Source organism: Dendrobates tinctorius, unplaced genomic scaffold (genome assembly GCF_039654945.1).
Source record: "Dendrobates tinctorius isolate UK_male_01 unplaced genomic scaffold, ASM3965494v1 ptg000015l, whole genome shotgun sequence".
In the NCBI taxonomy this organism is placed as follows: Eukaryota; Metazoa; Chordata; class Amphibia; order Anura; family Dendrobatidae; genus Dendrobates; species Dendrobates tinctorius.
The window spans coordinates 18876455-18897838 of record NW_027361683.1 but is presented as its reverse complement, the minus strand read 5'-3'; the positions used below and the strand labels follow the sequence as shown (position 1 = coordinate 18897838).

The window sequence follows — 21384 nt, the reverse complement described above, 5'->3', positions numbered from 1 at the left end:
TAGACCGATCCAGAAGAAGACATGCTGAAATGAAAACAAAAAATACATTAGTACATTATAAAATTGTACAGGACACACAGACATTATGTTGAAGAATACTCACATTTTGGCTCCTGAAGCTTGAACCCACACTTGTAAAGGCTCTTCTAGGCTCTTGACTAGTCTCTCTGCAAGGCTGTCTGTAGAGTAATTGTCCCTGAAGACATCTTCTTTTATGTACACTCCTCCAAAACAATGTTGCTTGTTTAGGGGGAGTTTTAGACAAGTGTCTAGACATTGTTTACTCAAATCGCGTGCGCGCACAAGGCACTGACGTGCGCACTGCCAAGCGCTCGTCAGCGATCATATAGACTGTAATGCTATTTTTGGGCGCACACCGAGCGCACACGTGCGCGCGCAATTTTTTTTAACGCTGTAGGCGGAACAAAAATGCAGCATGTAGCGTTCAGCGCGTCTGGGCGCACACCTGTAAAATGTGCAGCGCACGCTAAACGCTGATGAGCGCGTACATTCGCAAGACCCTGCAATCACCATGTTAAAGATAGGGGAACATTGCGCGTGCGCCCGATAGCACACGATGCACTGCGCGATCAAACGCTAGTGTGAAACCAGCCTAAGTCCGCAGGTAAAACGCAGGCCTGCGGATTCTGCAGATTCCACGCGTAAAAATACGCACACAACTCCGCAACGTGTGCACATACCCTGAGACCATAACACTTCCATGTCCGCATTTGGTCTGATCCCAAAGCCTCACATCAGTGACTGGGTCTGTGCACAGACTGTACGTAGATGCCATCTGTGCTGCATTTATGTACTGTCTGAGGCTGGTTTCACATTAGCGCTTTTTAAGCGCACGCACGGCCGGGGGTAGCTCCGCCCCCGAGCCGGCTCTCTGCCCGGCGTGCCCGCCCCTTGCTTGTAGTGCCGCCTCCTAGCGCACAGCGGCGCCTGCGATCGGCGCACCCTATCTTTAGCATAGGGTGCGCAGATCGTGCGCAGGCCGTGCACTAGTTGCGCTTTGACCTGCGCTGCGCACTTTTGACGGTGCGCCGTGCGCGCCAAAATCAAACTTTTCGGATTTTGGCGTGCACGGCGCACCGTCAAAAGTGCGCAGCGCAGGTCAAAGCGCAACTAGTGCACGGCCTGCGCACGATCTGCGCACCCTATGCTAAAGATAGGGTGCGCCGATCGCAGGCGCCGCTGTGCGCTAGGAGGCGGCGCTACAAGCAAGGTGCGGGCACGCCGGGCAGAGAGCCGGCTCGGGGGCGGAGCTACCCCCGGCCGTGCGTGCGCTTAAAAAGCGCTAATGTGAAACCACCCTGAAATACACAGTGTGAACTCAGCCTACAAGGAGACGTCCTACTCTGGTATGGAAAAGCGGCCAGCACCAATCACGTGACCTGTAGTAATGTAATGGTGTGGCACATAATAGTAATCAGTGGTAATGATGAGGGCGCGTGACGTCACTACCGCTCCACTGCTTCAGCCTGCCCCCTTGTGAGCTATCCGCGCTCCATTGCTTCAGCCTGCCAATATGGTTGCCCCCTTGTGAGCTATCCGCGCTCCATTGCTTCAGCCTGCCAATATGGCTGCCCCCTTGTGAGCTATCCGCGCTCCATTGCTTCAGCCTGCCAATATGGCTGCCCCCTTGTGAGCTATCCGCGCTCCATTGCTTCAGCCTGCCAATATGGCTGCCCCCTTGTGAGCTATCCGCGCTCCATTGCTTCAGCCTGCCAATATGGCTGCCCCCTTGTGAGCTATCCGCGCTCCATTGCTTCAGACTGCCAATATGGCTGCCCCCTTGTGAGCTATCCGCGCTCCATTGCTTCAGCCTGCCAATATGGCTGCCCCCTTGTGAGCGCTGTCGGTGACCGCCGGATTCGAGATGTTTGCCTTTGGGACAGCCGTAGTCCGGGGTATCAGGTCAGGGTCCTGCCTGGTGTCAGCCGGAAGGCTAGCGGCACGGTGTGAGACATGCCACGGAGGGACGGGGTCGCTGGCAGCAAGTATGTGGGGGTGCTCGGTAGTCCTCATGTGCCTGCACGTCCCGTCACATAGCGCTGGCCCTCCTGCGATCAGACACTAATGGATGGGTTTACTCTGTGTCTCTTTTCTTTCAGGGGCAAGTCTTCTTCATGTACCCAGGGCTTATGCCACAGTGAAATCCGATGGTATAGTATGGACTCTGCATAGGGACACTATTGGGGGGCTGTGACATTCTAAGGGGCACTATTGGGGTGTTGACATTGTAATATAATATTATGTTATTTCTATAGAGCCAACCTATTCTGCAGCACTTTACATGTTAGAGGGGACTTGTACAGACAGTAAAATACATTACATATTAACAATAATCACATATCAACGGCTACCAAGAGGCGTTAGGACCCTGCTCACAAGCTTACAATCTAAGAGGAAATAGGGGAGACCTGACTGGTGGAGCGTAACAATTGCTTGTAATGTCCAACAATGTCATAAATAGGGTGTACGCATAATGCTGCATGAACCAGGCAGCAATCAGTGTGTGTACGGACACAGAGGGCTATTAAGAGTATGTTAAGTGTGCGAGTAAATGAAAGCAGGGACGCAGCACATGAGAAGTCGTGGAGACGGGAGTGGGAGGTTCTGATTATTGAGGTTGTTAATCTTAGGTCATCAGCAGAACGGAGGGCACGGGTAGGGTGGTATACTGAGACAAGGGAGGAGCTGTAGGGTGGTGCTGAGCCATGGAGGGCTTTGTGGGTGAGAGTGATGAGTTTATATTGAAATCTCTAGCGAATGGGTAACGAGTGCAACAACTGTCACTGGGTAGAGGCATCGGGGTAACGGTTGTAAAGGAGTATGATCCTGGCTGCAGCATTCAGGATGGATTGCAGATGACAGAGTTTAGGAAGAGGGAGACTGAGTAGTGAAGAGTTGCAAGAAATCTTGCATGTGATTGTGGGAATGGGAGATAAGAGGGGAGTAGAGAGAGAGATTTTGTGGATTTTTCAATGAAGTTGACAGTCACCTGCAAAAAAAAAAAGTTTTAAATAGAGGTTTTCCACTTTCAGAAATTCTCTAAATACCTAAAACAGCAAACATAGCAGATGCCAGCCCTCCGCTGCTTGGGTCTCAGTATTTTGGCTATAGACTTAATAACATGTTGAAAGATCACAGCACCGCTGCAGCCAATCGCTGAGGTTAGGCGTTCACTTTCCTGCAAGTGGAGTAGACAACCTCTTTAAATGCTCAGGTGCTGATTTCTTCAGTCACAGCAGGGCCTTTATGCCAATTTCTGCACATGCCAGTCCCCAGTGCAGCTGTTCCATCCCATGTGACAGCTATCCATTAAAAGCTGTTGCAGTTAAAATGGGACAGGAAACTGGCTCACAACCTGGAATTTCACTGTTTATTTTTTTTTTTTTGGTTGCCATCAGTTCATGTAAAGAACATGGCTACATCTGTGAATATTTAGTTTTCTTTTTATTGTGAAGCAAATAACAAGTAGGACAAAATAACTGAGTGTGCATAACTATTCACCCCCTTAAAGTCAGTACTTCGTAGAGCCTCCTTTTGTGGCAATTAGAGCTGTAAGTCGCTTTGCCACTGTGATTTTTGCCCATTCCTCAAGGCAGAACTGCTTCGGCTCCTTCATGTTAGATGCTTTCCTCTGGTGAACAGCAATCTTCAAGTCTGGACTTTGACTAGGCCACTACAAAACATTTAAAGGTTTCCCCTTAAGGCTTTGGGTCATTGTCTTGTTGGAAGGTAAACCTCAGTCCCATTCTCAAATCACTGACTGATAATTTGAAACAAGTTTTGCTCAAGAATATCCCTGTATTTTGACACATCCATCTTCCCCTTGACTCGGTCCATGTTACCTGTCCCTGCTTCCAAAAAAAAAAAAAAACACAGCATGATGCTACTCCCCACCATGTTTCACTGTGTGGATGGTGTTCTTGTGGTGGTGAGCTGTGTTGGTTTGGCGCCAGACATAGTGTTTACCTTTGTGGCCAAAAAGTTCAATTTTGGTCTTATCTGACCACAGCACCTTCCTCCATATATTTGGGGAGTCTCCCACATGTCTTTTGGCAAACTCAAAATGAGCCTTACATTTTTTGTATCTAGGTAAAGGCTTTTTTTTTTCTGCCTATTCTTCCATAAAGGCCGCCTATATGGAGTGTGCAGCTTATTGTGATCGTATGGACAGATGCTCAAGTCTCGGCTTGGGAAGGGTCACCTTTTCGGTGCTGTGCTGCCTTTCTGATTAATGCTCTCTTTGGATGAGAGTTTTGGTGGGTGTCCCTCTCTTTGCAGGTTTGTTATGGTACCATAATGTTTCCATTTTATGATAATGGATTTGAGGGTGCTTTGGGGGATCATCAGAGATTGGGATATTTTTTTTTAAAACCCAGCCCTTACTTGTACTTCTCAACAACTTTGTCCCTGACTTGTTTGGAGCCCTCCTTGGTCTTCATGGTTGTGTTTGGTTAGCGGTGCCTCTTGCTTAATGGTGTTGCAGCCTCTGTGGCCTTTCAGAAAATGTGTGTATATACTGACAGGCATGTGACGCTTAGATTGCACACAGGTGGACTTCCTGTCATTAAGCATGTGAGTTGTGAAGGTAATTGCTTGCACCAGAAATTTTTAGGGGCTTCATCGCCAAAGGGGTGAACATGTATGCAATATGCCAATTTTTAGTTATTTGATCCCATAAATGTAATTTATGCCTATAATTTTCTCATTTCACTCTACCAACTTAGAGCTATTTAGTGCTGATACATCACACACAAATATGATTACAAAAATATATAAACACAGGTTGTAATGTTACAAAATAGGTAAAAAAAAAAAAAAAAGCCAAAGGGGATGGGAGGGTGAATACTTGCGCAATACTTGCGGTTGGCACAGTCACAGCTCCGTTGGGTATGGTTTATCTAAAATTTACGATTTATTGCAGGAATTTCTGTGACTGTTCCCTTATCTGAATGTCTGATAAAGTGAGGGGCTTTTTGGTCTCAGAACAGAGGGCTGTGTAGAGTATGTGCTATTTTGCAGCAAGTAAACCTGTAACATTTATGTTTTATGGGTTCTATAAATTTGTCTTTTGTCTCAGGACGGCTGAGCCAACTGGATGACTTACCACCAACAATGTTTAAGAAGGAGTATCTTGGACTAAAAAGCACAGAAGGGTAAATAAAGTATCTCATAGGTCTTGTTCATACAGTGCAGTTTTTTGATGCCGCCTTTACTAGCTAAAACAGAGATGGAATCTTAAAAAAAAAAACAAATGTAAAAGCTTTTCCTCTTGCACCAACCTCATAAATAGGGCTGCACATATTGGCTTTAATTGTTGGTTGCAGTATTTGGAACATTCATACATCACTTATACTCTGTGATACTGGAAACCATTGACCAGAAAACTGCGGCACTAGGCCGCAGAATGTGTTAGGACGAATTGCTGTTGCCTTGATTAATGTCAAGCCTGTGATTCCAGTGCACGGAGTCCTGAATGTTTTTCATCTGATCACTGAGTGTACTAGTGGAAGATTCATATATTGCCATCCTCCTGCTGAAATGGGGATAGTTGAGTAAAAAGTCCAAATGTATATTTTAGGTGTCATTGCCTGTTAAAGTGCGATCTGTGTTTCCCTCCAGGGTTAATGATGTTGTAAAACGAATATTGTCTCTGGATATGGCAAGTCAGGTCAGTTTTTTTTTCTTTCCCCTGTAACCTTTTAGTGTAAAATGCGATAAGACACGTTAATTCATTGTAGGAGCCTTGTGTTCTACTGTAAAATCCATCACCTTACAAGATGGTGAAAATAGATCATATTATGCCAAATGTGTAAAAATAGAAGCAAGATCAATTTGTGCAACTTTCAGAACACATTCCCACATGATGTCAGTGGCTTATTTACTATTTTCAGAATTGTGTTCCTAAGTTATGAAGTTATGGTTAAGGCTAGTTTCACATTTGCGTCTTTGTGCGCAGTGCATCGTGCGCAAGTAAAAATGTGCATGCGTTTTTGCATGCATTTGCGTTTTTTATGTGCATGCGTTATAAATGGAGAGAAATGTACAGTCAGACATTAAGTTTTTGTACTCACATTTCAAACAATGTTTCTTTGTGTAGGAGGTGGTTTAAACCAGTGTCTAGTCATGTTTACTCTTAAAACGCATGCGTATGCAAACGCATGCGCACGCCTGCGTTCCCGTAGACTGTAATGCGTTGTTTTGATGCATTCCGTGCGCAAGCGTACACATGCGGTTTTCTTTTTACGCCTTCGGGCGGACCCAAAAATGCATCATGTTGCGTCCGGCACGTCTAGACGCACACCTGGAAAAACGCATGCGCACGAAAACGTAGACGAACGCATGCAAACGCAAGACCATGTGTACACCATATTAAATATAGGGACGCATGCGCATGGATGCGCACAAAAACGCTAATGTGAAACCAGCCTAAGTGATAACTAAAGATTAGCAAAACGTTTTGCAGGACCTTGATCCAGAGTCCACATTGGTACAGCATGAGAGACAGGTCGAGGTCCGGCCAGCTGCCTAGAATAGCCCTCTAATGCTGGTATCCTGGGTGCATCGGGCATTCACAAGGGCTATCATGACACTAGAGGTCTAGTCCCTAGTCATGATGTCCATTGAGCTGCAACATCATGAATGTAAGGGAACTTGTAAATGCCAGAGGCCTGACATTTCCAGTACCCTGATCAGTCTGCAATGGAGTATTGCCATGGACTATGGACCAGGGTCCGCTCAATCTTTTTGCTCAGTTCTAGTGATAATCTGTTCATCGTTGGAGGTCTCACTGCTAGAACCTCTATCGATCTCGAGAAGGTGGCTCTTTAGAGTCCTGTTTGAATGAAACAGTTGCTCCATTCCTTGTCTATGGGACTTCTGGGGATAAGAGCACTGCACTCAGAATTGGTGGGAATCGCAATAGGATGACTCTAAAACTTGGTACAAATGCTTTAAAAAAAATGTGGTAATTTTAACTCCTCTTAGTCATGTCCCCTTTTCCATACTCTTCTCAAACATGTCAAGGCAGGCTTAACCTCTTCGTGAAATGGCTATTTTGTGTTTTTCATTTTTGTTTATTCCTCCCATTTTTGCAATAGCATATGAGGGCCTGTACTTTTGAATTACAACATTAGTTTTACTATACAGTGTCATGGAAACAGGAAAAATCTTACAAGTGCGGTAAAAATGAAAAAAAAAAATGGCATTCCAAAATCGTATTTTTTTTTAATTTATTTACTGTGTTCACTAAATGGTAAAATTGACATGGCGATATGATTCTCCAGGTCGGTACGAGTACGCAGATACCTAACATTTTCATTTTTCGGCATATAGGGCTGTGTGAGGGCTTGTTTTTTTGCACCCCGAGCTGACACTTTTTACTAACACCATTTTGGGGTAGATGCAATGTTTTCATTGGCTCTTATTGCATTTTATTGCAATGTTGCAGTGGCAAAAAAAACAGTTCTGGAGTTTGGATTTCTTTTTTCTCTCTATGCCGTTTACTGATTGGATTAATTTATTTTATATTTTGATCGGCCTTTTTCTAACGCAGCGCTACCAAATATGTGTATTTTTAATTTTAATGGGGCAAAAGGTGGGTGATTTGAACTTTTATATTTTCTATTAGTTTTTTTTACTGTATTGTCCTGTTAGGGGACTTGAAGCTGTGAACATCAGTACTGCTATGTGTAGCTAAAATCACAGTCACTTCTGAACGCTGGATATAACAGGAGAATCGTAATGACAGGCACGGTGGTCTTCAGCAGACCCCGGCAATCCATCAGTACCCCGTGATCATGTCACGGACATGCCGATGGGGGCATGGAATGATGCCTCTGCCGATGGGTGGTAAATGCTACTGTCGGAGATTGACAGATCTGTTCGAGGCAGATGTTGGCTGAATAAGGCAGTGACACGACTTATGATGTAAGTTTATGTAATATGTCATGAAAAAGTTGATTCTCATATAATGAAACTGATATAGATAACCATCTTTTTCTATCTGCTGTCATTCTCTTGCAATGAGAGCTTTTAGCTTACATTTTCAAGGAAATTGGCTACCAGCGCCTGGCGAATATACTCGTAGTTACAGTCCAGGCTGAGGAGTTAACTCGTGAGATACCAGTCAGACCTCTCCAGCCCATTAATTTCTATTCAGCAGTTAACTGCTCACTTCCCTAATGATCCATCAGCTCCTGATCTGTTATCAGTCCTGCAAAATCACGATCCCCTTAATGGGAAGTTTCTAGGGCAGTTCTCTTATTAATTGCTCACTTGAACTGTTTGTTCAAAGGCTTTATTATCTCAGTATGTAAGTATAATGATAATAGTGTGGATTTTAGAACAAGCACTGACATACCCTAGTGGGTCACAGCAGCTTAAGGTCAACAATGGGACAAAGCAACCGAACCAGAATTGTCACTCAAGATGGAGTTTCCACCACCTCCATCCCCATCCACCCCAGAACAAGGAAGCGAAACGCTGTACAGCAGTGTCCTGCTAAATGCACAAGTGGAGAATAACCCTTAAAAATGCTCTACAACACATAACTTTTGCATACAGTTTGCCGCACTGTTCTACCATATTGTGCGTGGGATAATATTTCCTATCTGTTTAACCCCTTCACGACCTTTGACGCCACTTAGGCGTCATGAAAAGTCGTGCCAGAACGACCCATGACACCTATGTGGCGTCATGACTTTAAAGCCCCCCTGCGGGTCGGGTGACCCAGGTCACTGAAAGGTCACCCGACCCGCAGATACAGGGGGCTTTGTTCTTTGCCACAGGGGGCGTGGCTTCGCCCCCACGTGGCTACGATCGCTCTGATTGGCTGTTAAAAGTGAAACAGCCAATCAGAGCGATAGTAATATTTCATCAATGAAAATTGATGAAATATTACAATCCATCCATGGCCGATGCTGCTGTAGCATCGGACATGGCTGGAGACACCGATTCCACCCCCCCACCCCCACCGGCGATCGCCCCCCCCCCCCGCAACTGAATGACAGCGGCGATCTGCCGCCGCTGTCATCATCTGCCCCCCTCCCATTCCCTCTGCTCCCCGCCAGCCTCCGATACCCCCCTCACCCCCCCCCCCCCCGGTACCTCCTGAGTCCCCCCATCCCTCCTGGTGTCCCTCGGGTCCGGATGATGGGCGCCGCCATCTTAGAAAATGGCGGGCGCATGCGCAGTGCGCCCGCCCGAATCTGCCGGCTGCAGATTCCATTCTTTCATTTTGATCACTCTCACAGTGATCAAAATGAAAGAAAAAGTAAATGAACCCCCCCGATTATCACCCCCATAGGTAGGCACAACTAATAAAGTAAAGAAAATATTTTTATTTTTCCATTAGGGTTAGGGTTGAAAAGAGGGTTAGGGTTAGGGTTGGAAAGAGGGTTAGGGTTGGAAAGAGGGTTAGGGTTGGAAAGAGGGTTAGGGTTGGAAAGAGGGTTAGGGTTGGAAAGAGGGTTAGGGTTGGAAAGAGGGTTAGGGTTGGAAAGAAGGTTAGGGTTGGAAAGAGGGTTAGGGTTGGAATTAGGGTTAGGGTTGGAATTAGGGTTAGAATTAGGGTTAGGGTTGCAATTAGGGTTAGCGTTGGAATTAGGGTTAGGCTTGTGGTTAGGGCTGTGGTTAGGGGTGTGTTGGGGTTAGGGTTGGAGTTAGAATTGAGGGGTTTCCACTGTTTAGGCACATCTGGGGGTCTCCAAACGCGACATGGTGCAACCATTGATTCCAGCCAATTTTGCGTTCAAAAAGTCAAACGGTGCTCCCTGCCTTCCAAGCCCCGACGTGTGCCCAAACAGTGGTTTACCCCAACATATGGGGTATCAGCGTACTCAGGAAAAATTGCACAACAACTTTTGGGGACTAATTTCTCCTGTTACCCTTGGGAAAATAAAAAATTGGGGGCTAAAAAATTATTTTTGTGGAAAAAAATGATTTTTTCATTTTCACGTCTCTGCATTATAAACTTCTGTGAAGCACTTGGGGGTTCAAAGTGCTCACAACACATCTTACATAAGTTCCTTGGAAGGTCTAGTTTCCAAAATGGGGTCACTTGTGGGGGGTTTCCACTGTTTAGGCACATCAGGGGCTCTGCAAACGTAATGACTACCGCAGACTATTCCATCAAAGTCTGCATTTCAGAACGTCACTACTTCCATTCCGAGCCCTGACGTGTGCCCAAACAATGGTTCCCCCCCACATATGGGGTACCAGCGTACTCAGGACAAACTGGACAACAACTTTTGGGGTCCAATTTCTCCTGTTACCCTTGTGAAAATAAAAAATTGCGAGCTAAAAAATCATTTTTTGAGGAAAAAAAAATTATTTTTTATTTTCATGGCTCTGCGTTATAATCTTCTGTGAAGCACTTGGGGGTTCAATGTGCTCACCACACATCTAGGCAACTTCCTTATAGGGTCTAGTTTCCAAAATGGGGTCACTTGTGGGGGGTTTCCACAGTTTAGGTACATCAAGGGCTCTGCAAATGTAACATGACGCCCGCAGACCATGCCATCAAAGTCAGCATTTCAAAATGTCACTACTTCCCTTCCGAGCCCTGACGTGTGCCCAAACAGTGGTTCCCCCCCACATATGGGGTACCAGCGTACTCAGGACAAACTGTACAACAACTTTTGGGGTCCAATTTATCCTGGTACCCCTGTGAAAATAAAAAAATTGCGGACTAAAATATTTTTTTTAAGAAAAAAAATTTTTTTTTATTTTCACGGCTCTGCGTTATAAACTTCTGTGAAGCACCTCGGGGTTCAAAGTGCTCACTATGCATATAGATAAGTTCCTTAGGGGGTCTAGTTTCCATAATGGGGTCATTTGTGGGGGAGCTCCAAAGTTTAGGCACACAGGGGCTCTCCAAACACGACATGGTGTCCACTAGCAATTGGAGCTAATTTTCATTTCAAAAAGTCAAATGGCACTCCTTCCCTTCTGAGCCCTGCCGTGCGCCCAAACAGTGGTTCCCCCCCACATATGGGGTACCAGCGTACTCAGGACAAACTGTACAACAACTTTTGTGGTCCAATTTCTCCTGTTACCCTTGTGAAAATAAAAAATAGCGTGCTAAAAAATCATTTTTGAGGAAAAAAAATGATTTTTTATTTTCACTGCTCTACGTTATAAACTTTTGTGAAGCACTTGGGGGTTCAAAGTGCTCCCTACACATCTAGATAAGTTCCTTAAGGGGTCTAGTTTCCAAAATGGTGTCACTTGTGGGGGAGCGCCAATGTTTAGGTACACAGGGGCTCTCCAAACGCGACATGGTGTCCGATAACGATTGGAGCGAATTTTCCATTCAAAAAGTCAAATGGTGCTCCTTCCCTTTCGGGCCCTGCCGTGCGCCCAAACAGTGGTTTATGACCACATATGAGGTATCGGTGTACTCAGGAGAAATTGCCCAACAAATTTTAGGATCCATTTTATCCTGTAGCCCATGTAAAAATGAAAAAAATTAATGATACAAGAAAATTTGTGTTGCAAAAAATAAAATGTCCATTTTTTCCTTCCACGTTGCTTTAGTTCCTGTGAAGCATCTGAAGGGTTAATAATCTCCTAGAATGTAGTTTTGAGTAGCTTGAGGGGTGCAGTTTTTAGAATGGTGTCACTTTTGGGTATTTTCTGCGATATAGACCCCTCAAAGTGACTTCAAATGTGAGGTGGTCCCTAAAAAAAAAAAATGGTTTTGTAAATATTATTGTAAAAATGAGAAATCGCTGGTCAACTTTTAACCCTTATAACTTCCTAGCAAAAAAAAAAATTGTTTCCAAAATTGTGCTGATGTATGTAAAGTAGACATGTGGGAAATGTTATTTAGTAACTATTTTGTGTCACATCACTCTCTGGTTTAACAGAATAAAAATTCAAAATTTGAAAATTGCGAAATTTTCAAAATTTTTGCCAAATTTCTGTTTTTTTCACAAATAAACGCAAAAATTATCGACCTAAGTTTACCACTAACATGAAGCCCGATATGTCACGAAAAAACAATCTCAGAATCGCTAAGATGCGTTGAAGCGTTCCTGAGTTATTACCTCATAAAGGGACACTGGTCAGAATTGCAAAAAATGGCCAGGTCATTAAGGTCAAAATAGGCTGGGTCATGAAGGGGTTAATGTAGGGAGAGGAGCAATCATTGTTAGTAGTCTTTTACCTTAGAGGCACATAAGTCTATATGCTTTTATGTCAGATGCATTAGGTTGATAAATATAAAATGCCCATAGACTTTAACTTTCTGGAACTGTATTGCACATATCTTTCATACAAATAGAAAAGGCCCATTATTATTCAGTGTGGAGTATGTAAATGTCACAGATGGGTAATCAGAATGTGTTTGGGGCCAAAATAAGAATGTAGTGGGAGAATAAGTTTTGGAGGAATTGACGTTTCTTGCTATTTACATTTGCAGTCTGATAAACTGAAAATTAAAATCCAGCAGCTTGTGGAAAAAGTGAGGAGAAGTCCTGATGACACTACATCTACAGAAGTCTATGGTAAGTGTGAACAGTCTGATATTGGTGGTCAGCAGAGTGGGTGCGCATTTATACTTGTGTATCTTTTCATCGGCCACGTCATTGGTTCAGTGGTCCGCTGCCTATTATTAGCTGTCCTGGCGTCACGTTGCAATGATTTCGCTCCAAGCCGGCTAATCCAATCCGTGAGCTAATTCCTCATATATTAATATATTATCCCCTTCATGACCAGAGCTTTTTTTTGTTTTTCGCTCCCTTTTTTCCCAGGGCCATAACTTTTTTATTTTTCCATCTATATGGCCATGTGAGGGCTTATTTTTTGCGGGACGAGTTGTACTTTTAAATGACACCATTGGTTTTACCATGCCTTGTACTCGAAAACGGGGAAAAAAATTCCACGTTGCGGTGAAATTGCAAAAAAGTGTAAATCCACACTTGTTTTTTTAAATAAAATGAAAAAAGTGGCACTCACCGGAATAAAGTCCAAATTTTATTAGTCAAAAGATGTTAAAACATCCTAGGCAGGCGGGGGCTGAGAAGTGTGGAGACTAATAAAATTTGGACTTTATTCCGGTGAATGCCACTTTTTTTCATTTTATGTGGATCATTCATCCGGCTTTGGTGTGCTCCTGAAGGAATTCCTGCTTCACAGATGCCATTGGCTGTTATGCGCTTTCGGTGGTGCTCGGCATTTTCTACTATTTTGTGATTGCCACACTTGTTTTTTGTTTGGCTTTTTTGCTAGGTTCACTAAATGCTAAAACTGACCTGCCATTATGATTCTCCAGGCCATTACGAGTTCATAGACACCAAACATGTCTAGTTTCTCTTTTATCTAAGTGGTGAAAAGAAATTCCAAAGTTTGCTAAAAAAAAATAAAAATGCGCCTTTTTCCAAGACCCGTAGCATCTCCATTTTTTGTGATCTCTTGTCTGGTGGGGGCTTATTTTTTGCGTGCCAGGCTGACGTTTTTAATGATGCCACTTTTGTGCAGATACATTCTTGTTATTGCACTTTAATGCAATGTCACAGTGACCAAAAAACGTAATTCTATCGTTTTGATTTTTTTTTTCTCGCTACGCCATTTAGCGATCAGGTTAATCCTTCTTTTATTGATCGGGTAATTCTGAACGCGGCGATACCAAATGTGTAGGTTTGATTTTTGTATGTTTTTTTTTTTTTTATTTTGATTGGAGTGATAGGTGGTTGATTTAAACTTTTATGTGTTTTTTATATTTTTTTTACATATTTAAACACTTTTTTTTTGTTTACTTTTGGCATGCTTCATAGCCTCCATAGGAGGCTAGAAGCTGCCAAAGCGCGATCGCCTCTGCTACGTATAGGCGATGAGCAGATTGCATATATGTGCCAGAATTATAGCATTGCTATGAGCGCCGTCCATCGGGTGGCGCTCATAGCAATCTGCCATCAACAACCATAGAGGCCTCAAGGAGACCTCAGGTTGTTATGGCAACGCATCGCTGACCCCCGATCACGTGACGGGGGTCAGCAATGTGCGTTTTTCCGGCCACGCCGGAAGTTCTAGTTAAATGCTGCTGTCCGTGTTTGACAGAGGAATTTAACTAGTTAATAGGCGCGGGCGGATCATGATTCTGCTCGCGCCTATTGTGGTCACATGTCAGCTGTTTAAAACAGCTGACATCATGTTGCCGCTTTGAGGTGGGCTCACCGCCGGAACCCACCTCAAAGCGGGGGATACTGCCAGCTGACATACTATTCCATCAACTGGCGGTAAGGGGTTAATATAATTTTTTTTTTCCCGTTATTTTTTTCTAAACATAAATGCCACAGTTTATGTAATGAACCAGATCCTGACTGCTCAATGCCCTATGTTGCTGGAGAAATACCGCTTTCATCAGATCCCCTACCCTCGGCTAAATGAGGTCATACAGGAAGCTTGTGAGACCATTTGTCATTGATGGCTATTGTTAACATACCAGAAGGGTTTAAGCCTTTGCATAGTGTGAGTAAGGGTACTGTTACACGTAGCGATGCAGCAGCGATCCCGACAACGATATGGATCTCTGGTGCATCACTAAGTGGTCGCTAGTGAGCTGCCACACAGGCAGATCTCACCAGCGACATAGCAGGGGTCGGGGGTCGCTACTTACCTGTCAGACGCGGCGATCCTGACGTCCTCCCGCCCGCATCCACGCGTCGCTCGTCGGCGCCACAGGAAGCGCCCGACGAGAAATGGTCCAGGACGTTCTCGCGCGATCAGCGATAACCAGCGGGGGAGCCGGTCGGAGGTAAGTATCAGACATAGCGATATCGCTAGCAATATCGCTGCTACGTCACAAAAACCAGTGACATTATAGCGATATTGCTAGCAACATCGCTATGTGTAACGGGGGCTTAAAGCTACTGTATTGACCTTAAATTCTGAAATACAAGGTCACCATTTCTTTTCCTATCTGAAGTATGTGTAAGAGTTCGAAGAAGTAGGAGGTCCATTGGAAAGCGATTCTCTACTAGGCTGGCGATTGTGTATGTGCCTTGTGTAATATTCTTACAGTAATGTTTGGCGTGGATAACTGGAAACATGTCATTTCCTTTTCTTTTTTTCTCACTTTATGGTGTAAAGTGACTGATTTCAACACACTTCCACTTTAGCAGAAGTCTAGACTTTCACAAGGAAACAAAGTGTCAGGTAGAACAATAGCGTCTAAACCGGGACCTCTAGGAAAAAAATGCATTAAATACATTCTTTTTTTCATCCTTATTTGTTGATGCACATTTATATTTACAGTTGCAGCTTTAACAGCAAGAATCCAGAATTTTAAGGAACATATTCAAATTCACCCAAAGGCAAGTCATCATATTGTCTACCCCTAAAAATCACCATGAAACCTCCTTCACACAAATTGTTCTGCAGGGCTTCTTCAGAATCAGTAAAAAAATACCATTCCCAAAGTATGCAGCATTTTGAAAACCTCATTATTGGTGTCTCCAAAAAAAAAAAAAAAAAGCCATGAAGATTAAAAACTTGTGTTTACCTTCCAAAGACATAACTGTAATACATAATGCTTGACGTCACCACTAGAGGGAGCATGTGCACTTATACCAAATGTCATTCATTGAAGGCAACCTGGTGGCTCATTCATACTGCCCGTTTTTCAGAGAAAGCCACGGGGGGCATGAATCAGTCTGACTTTAATTTGTCAGCCCCATTATTTTTTTTTACTCTGAGACACTAACAAAATCTAAAAGTCATCTGGGGACTATGCTGATCCGGTGACTAGTCTAAGAGGCTGGTCCCGGGCAGTTTCTCTGCTCCCCTTGCGCGACAGGTCTCTTCCCAACGTGCGTGTGTGTGGGGAAAAATCTGTCAAAGTGATGAAGGGCAAGGAAATGCCGCTATAGACCCAGGCACCCAAGCAGCTGGCTCTTAAATGAATGTTTTCTCTCAAACACCACCGTGTCTCCAACTCTTCTGATAAGTGCCCTATACGCTCCCTTGCCCACTTTAGTGGTATTTGTGAGCAAAGTAAAGTATCTTTTTAGCACTTTTATAGAAAGTGACCCCTGCTTTTTTTCCGTGTATCTGATTCCTAGCGTACGTGTAAACTTCTGCTGCTCTATACTTTGTACTAGGATAAAGCAAACAAGAGGCGAATGTTAATGTCCATAGATCGGAGGAAGAAGTTATTGAAGTTTCTGCGTCGCACGCGCTATGAATCATTTGAACATGTCTGCACTCAGCTTGGTATTGAGTACACCTTCCCTCCAGAATACTACAGAAGGGCAACCAAAAGATGGATCGCAAAGAAAGCCTTCTGCTTGAAGGTCTGCATTTCCTTACACTTCTGATGGGCAGCTGTAATATACAAATACTTCTCCTTATTAAGTATAAAGGCTTCGTATACCTTTTATACCCAATTGTTGTTCTTACTCCAGTGCATCTAAAAATTAAATAAAATTTAATTCAATTCCCTGTATACAGCGCCTATGTAGAGCTATGTGTTCCCATGTTTGCAAACCATTATCAGATCCTCTAATCCTGCAGTCATACACCATACACAGTCCATCTGTATTGCTGCACTTCCATCTGTATTGCTGCACTTCTTGGCAACTTTCAGAATGTATGTCAGCAAGAATAAAGGGCATGTGTGAATATGATTGCTGAATCAAATTCCCGATTCATTCAAAGGGGATTTCTGGTTTGGAATATCTGTCCCAGGAAAAATAGACATTATGCTTTGTTTACCCTCCCTGGGTCCAGTGCTGAGTCTCCGCCGTTGCTCCTGGTGTTTGTCTGTAGCGCTGATGTCACGTCGACAACACTTAAGCCAATCTGTGAGCTCAGCAGCCCTGGTTGTCACTAGGGCAAGCCACTCAGTGACTGGCTGCCGCATTGTCGATGGGACATTAGAGCTAAAACAATATCGGACACTGGGAGCACCAGTGGAGAATTGGTGCTAGACCCAAGCAGGGTGAGTACAGCTCAGTCGTGTTTTTTTCAGAAGAGCCCTTTTATAGTCTGTAACCATTGAGAGACACAGTGCTGCATAGCAGCAGTAAACAGAAGATTCTTAATAAAGGCTATAATTTATCTGCCGCCTTGCTTCTGTTTCAGTGTGTTTGATGCAGTGGAGTAATAAAAATAAAATGAGTTACATTTTCATGCCTTTAATATGTGGAAAATGTCTTATTGCATTGCCAATAATGGGGAATTATATCCGTAAGTCTCTTACCATCTATCCTGAGAACCATCTTGTAACATCTGTCCCTGCACAGTCATTGACTCCAGGAGAAATAGCAGAACGTTTCTTTAACTACTAGGAAAGTTGATGTAAGAGGTGTTGGAGAAAAGCTATAGCCGCCTCCTTCACCTTTTAATTCTCCCAATTTGTGGGGTTTTCTTTACAGGTATATAAGGAAGCGAAGAAACTGAAGGAAAAGGAACTCTCTCAAAAGAAGAAACTCGTTCCCAAGGCCCACCCGCCTCTGTATGTTTTCCCCCAACCAACACATTGAGTTTGGCATGTTATCCATATTAACCCTAAGTGATGGCCGATAAGAAAGCCGTCTGCTAAATGTAAACTTTGAGCTTTACCTTCTGAACCGATCGTTGTATTGTTTGAAAAGCTCCAGAATAAATCTACATTTTGTTACATGCTGCTCCATTGTTTGTCGCATTACTTTTTACTGGAAGTTATTACACTTTTCTTTGTCTTGAGAGAAAGTTTGTAGTCTATTGCGAAGGAGCAGCAATGATCAGTTTTAATTATCCATGTGAAAAAAAAATCACAACCTGTAGAACACTTATTTGCAAGCTGCTCTTTTTTAATAGTACATTCTAGGCTTATTTCTTGCTTCTGTAATGTTGGGGTGTGTAAAAAAACAAACTAATGTCATCACACGCATCTGTAAATTAGGCAGTTATTTTTCTTTTCTGACGCAAGGACGTGACCCCAATATTCAAAGCCGTCATCGTAGGCAGAAAACGCGTAAGACCGGGCCGGATCAGCACAAACCGGTGATAATTTGTGTAAGTGAACAAGAGTTAATATGATTTATGGACACATTACTCAGATTCCTTCTACATGGGCATCAGGTGTGTGATGGAGAATCATTTCTGCACTGCGGGTGTTTTCCTTTGAGCGGCTTCAGCTACGTGGAGACGACTGTTACTTCATGGACCAATCGTGTCCATATCAAGCTATGTGCAATATGGCACAGCTACTACTAGCATGGTCTTGTAGGCTGAATCCCTGATCTGAACTAGCACAGCGACTTCCGTTGGACCGTGTGTCATCCATCATACACACTGATGGAAATTACCTGTCTGATCCTAGCCGAACTCTGGAGGTTTTCTACTTGTGATCAGGACCCCTTTCTAAATGAAGCCTTAAACTTTTATTTCAGGCTATGTTCACGTGCATTTGTCCAAGAATTAATTTGCATTAAAAAGCTGATTATTTTTTTTTTGTTACAGTAACAGAAAAAGCTATGATATTTCAGAAATCTCATGCATATGCTTGTTTTTTTTTGTTTTGTTTTTTTTCCACTAACTGGATTGAAAAACTGCGGCGTTTTTAAATCTGCAGCATGTCACTTTTTTTTTTTTTTTTTTTTATATAGCTGTTATCCACTATATTGTGTATTTGTTAGGTGGATACATGGTCACCATAGTGGAATCTCCACACTCAGGCTGTGTGCCCACGATGCGATTTTTTAAGCGTTTTTGCCGCGATTTTCGGCGCGAAAACGTTTAAAAATCGTGTACAGAACGCATCCCATGCATTCCTATGGCATTCCGCACATGCTGTGCTAATGCTGCGCTTTTTTCCGCAGCGGAATCGCATCGCGGAAAAAATCGCAGCATGCTCATTCTTTTGTGCGGAATCGCAAAGAATTGCCGCGATTCCGCACCCATAGGAATGCATGAGAATCGCTTACTTCCTGCATGTGGCTATGCCCACCGTGCGGGAAGTTAAGCGTCTCGTGCGGTTGGTACCCACTGTGTGGAGGAGAGGAGACTGTCCTCCAGGCCCTGGGTACCATACCCCTGTAAAAAAAAGAATTAAAAATAAAAAATCGGGGTATATTTACCTTCCGACGTCCCGCGCTGCCATCCCGGGCCTCAGCGTTCCCAGTAATGCCTTGCGGCAAGGTCGGGTGATGACGTAGTCTCACGTGACTCTAGCGGTCTCGTGAGATCGCTATAGCAACGTGAGACCAACGTCATCACAGGTCTCGCAAGGCATTACTGGGAACGCTGAGGCCGGGAATGCAGCGCGGGACGTCGGAAGGTAAATATACCCCGATTTTTTATTTTTTTATCATTTTTAACATTTTATCTTTTACTATTGATGCCGCATAGGTGGCCTCAATAGTAAAAAGCTGGTCACACTTGTCAAACACTTTGACGAGTGTGACCAACCTGTCAATCACTATCCAAGCGATGCTTCAAATCGCTTGGAAAGTGCTTGAATATCGCACGCGAAAATCGCGGTGAAATCGCGCGGAAAAAACGCGCGATTTCTGGGAAGGAGTCCGGTTTTCAGTGTCCGGATTTAAACGCTACGTGGGCACATAGCCTCAAGGCTTTTTGTCACCTATGACTAAAGCTATAATGCACATGGCCATATTAGGTCTTTATTAGTAAGTGACATGGTCGCCATAGTGGTGGTCTTCATGTTCTTGGCGTTACGTCACCACTTACTACAGCTTTAAAGCACATGGCCGTATTATATCTTCATTAGTTAGTATTCTGCTGGCCAGAGTGAAACCTGCACATCGTGAGTTTTTGCCAATACCAACTACAACTATAATGCACATGACGGTACTATGTCTTTATTAGTAGGTAATCTGATCACCATAGATGATATGGTTGACAGTGTTATATTTAAGTCTTTGAGCACAAGGTCCTCTCCCTCTCTATTACCAGTTTGTCACCGTTGGCTAGTGCACTGTAATTTATATAAGAATTTTATGTATGTAAATGCTTTTCACATGTACAGCACCATGGAATTACTGGTGCTTAAGTAAAGGGGTATTCTGATCTCCAAGATCCTATCCCAGTATGTAGTAGGTGTAAGAATATTAGCAAATACCTCCAATTAGAAATGTAGTATAGTTTTTTATATTTGCTATGTCTCGTTCCTCATATGCAGGCATTGCAGGACCTTAGGTATCCATGGTTAGGACCACTAGCAACTACCCGTCACTATATCAGTGGTCGTAACCATGGATACCTAAGGTCCTGCACATGAGGAAAGAGACATAACAAATATGAAAGCTATACTACATTTTCCCGTCTCCCATGTCTGCACACATGAGAGAGGGGATCCGCCCAGTCAGGACAGGAACCCTACTGAAGATAAAAGGGCGGTACCTCTCCCTCGCTTCAGTTGGGTTTCCTGTCCTGACAGGGACCCGTGCTGAAGACAGCAGGTCACACTTACCTGCCCCTCTCCCGTGCCGGCGTAGAAGATCAGGCTGGGCTCCTGAGCGCTGGGCGTCGGGATGGAGGAAGCGCCGTCCGCGGGTCCTCCGGGGCTCAGCGTCCGAGCGGGCGCAGGAACAGCACGGCGGGGGTCCTGGGGCTCTGCCGTGGCTGCAGCGCCGCCCTCTCCCCCTCTGCCGGTGATTCCCTACTCTGGAGCAGCTCAGGAGCGTTGGGGGAGCGGCCGCTTCCGGGTCGCGCTCCTCTGACGTCACGCGCAGGGCACGCTGGGGAAGGGGCGTGCCCGCGTGACGTCGGAGGCGGCGCCGACAATTCAAGATGGCGGCGCCCATGGTGAAGAACGCCGATCGGTGGAGAGAGATCCCGGCGGTATGGCAGGGGGGGGGGGGGGCTGTGAGGGTAACCGGAGGAGGCGGAGAGTGCAGTGGATCCCCCTTACATAAGGGGGATGATCACAGAAGACGCACTCATGCCCAAGGCTTCAGAATGGAAGTGGGGCAAGACGAGCAGCGTCAGCAACAAGACCTCTCGCCAGATGCCAGGCCGAGCCACCAACATACCAGGAGCAGTCGCTCAAGTGGTGGGAGCGGCAGTCATAAGCGCAATCGGCATGACTCTGGGACGTCCAGGAGAAACGTCACGAGTGCATCTGAGGAGCCTCCGAGATCGGTACCCCTGATTGACAGCGGTGGTGAGTGATCTACGTGAATGTCACCCTTATGGTAATGGGGTTCCATTTTCTCTGTTTGATCACTAGGGGGCGAGGAAGGCCAGCAGCAAAACCAAAAATAGAGACTGCGCCCTATGTAAAAACCCGCTGGCAGATCAGTGGCAGAAAGATCTCTGCGCTGACTGTATTAACAGGACTATACAGGAGGAGACCCCTGATTTGGTGACTAGTCTGAAGGAGTTAATACATCAGGAGGTGAAAGGTTCCCTAAAGGC

General features: G+C 44.6%; 1 protein-coding gene across 1 annotated transcript; it reads left to right on the top strand.

The window, feature by feature from the left end:
* The first annotated feature begins 1757 nt into the window (after positions 1-1757).
* Positions 1758-17648, top strand: MRPS15 (mitochondrial ribosomal protein S15). Its single transcript, XM_073562634.1, has 8 exons — positions 1758-2006; positions 2121-2171; positions 5099-5174; positions 5641-5689; positions 12443-12527; positions 15277-15335; positions 16122-16313; positions 17397-17648. The coding sequence occupies exons 1-8, from the start codon at positions 1886-1888 to the stop codon at positions 17502-17504; spliced, it is 741 nt and encodes a 246-aa protein (XP_073418735.1). The 5' UTR covers positions 1758-1885; the 3' UTR covers positions 17505-17648.
* Positions 17649-21384: the final 3736 nt, after the last annotated feature.

Bases quoted from the DNA above. Each gene is read 5' to 3' on its own strand.
- MRPS15 (XM_073562634.1), top strand. From the start codon at position 1,886: ATGTTTGCCTTTGGGACAGCCGTAGTCCGGGGTATCAGGTCAGGGTCC. The intron at 2,007-2,120 runs GTATGTGGGGGT...CTTTTCTTTCAG, and splicing joins GACGGGGTCGCTGGCAGCAA to GGGCAAGTCTTCTTCATGTA. The intron at 2,172-5,098 runs GTATAGTATGGA...CTTTTGTCTCAG, and splicing joins TGCCACAGTGAAATCCGATG to GACGGCTGAGCCAACTGGAT.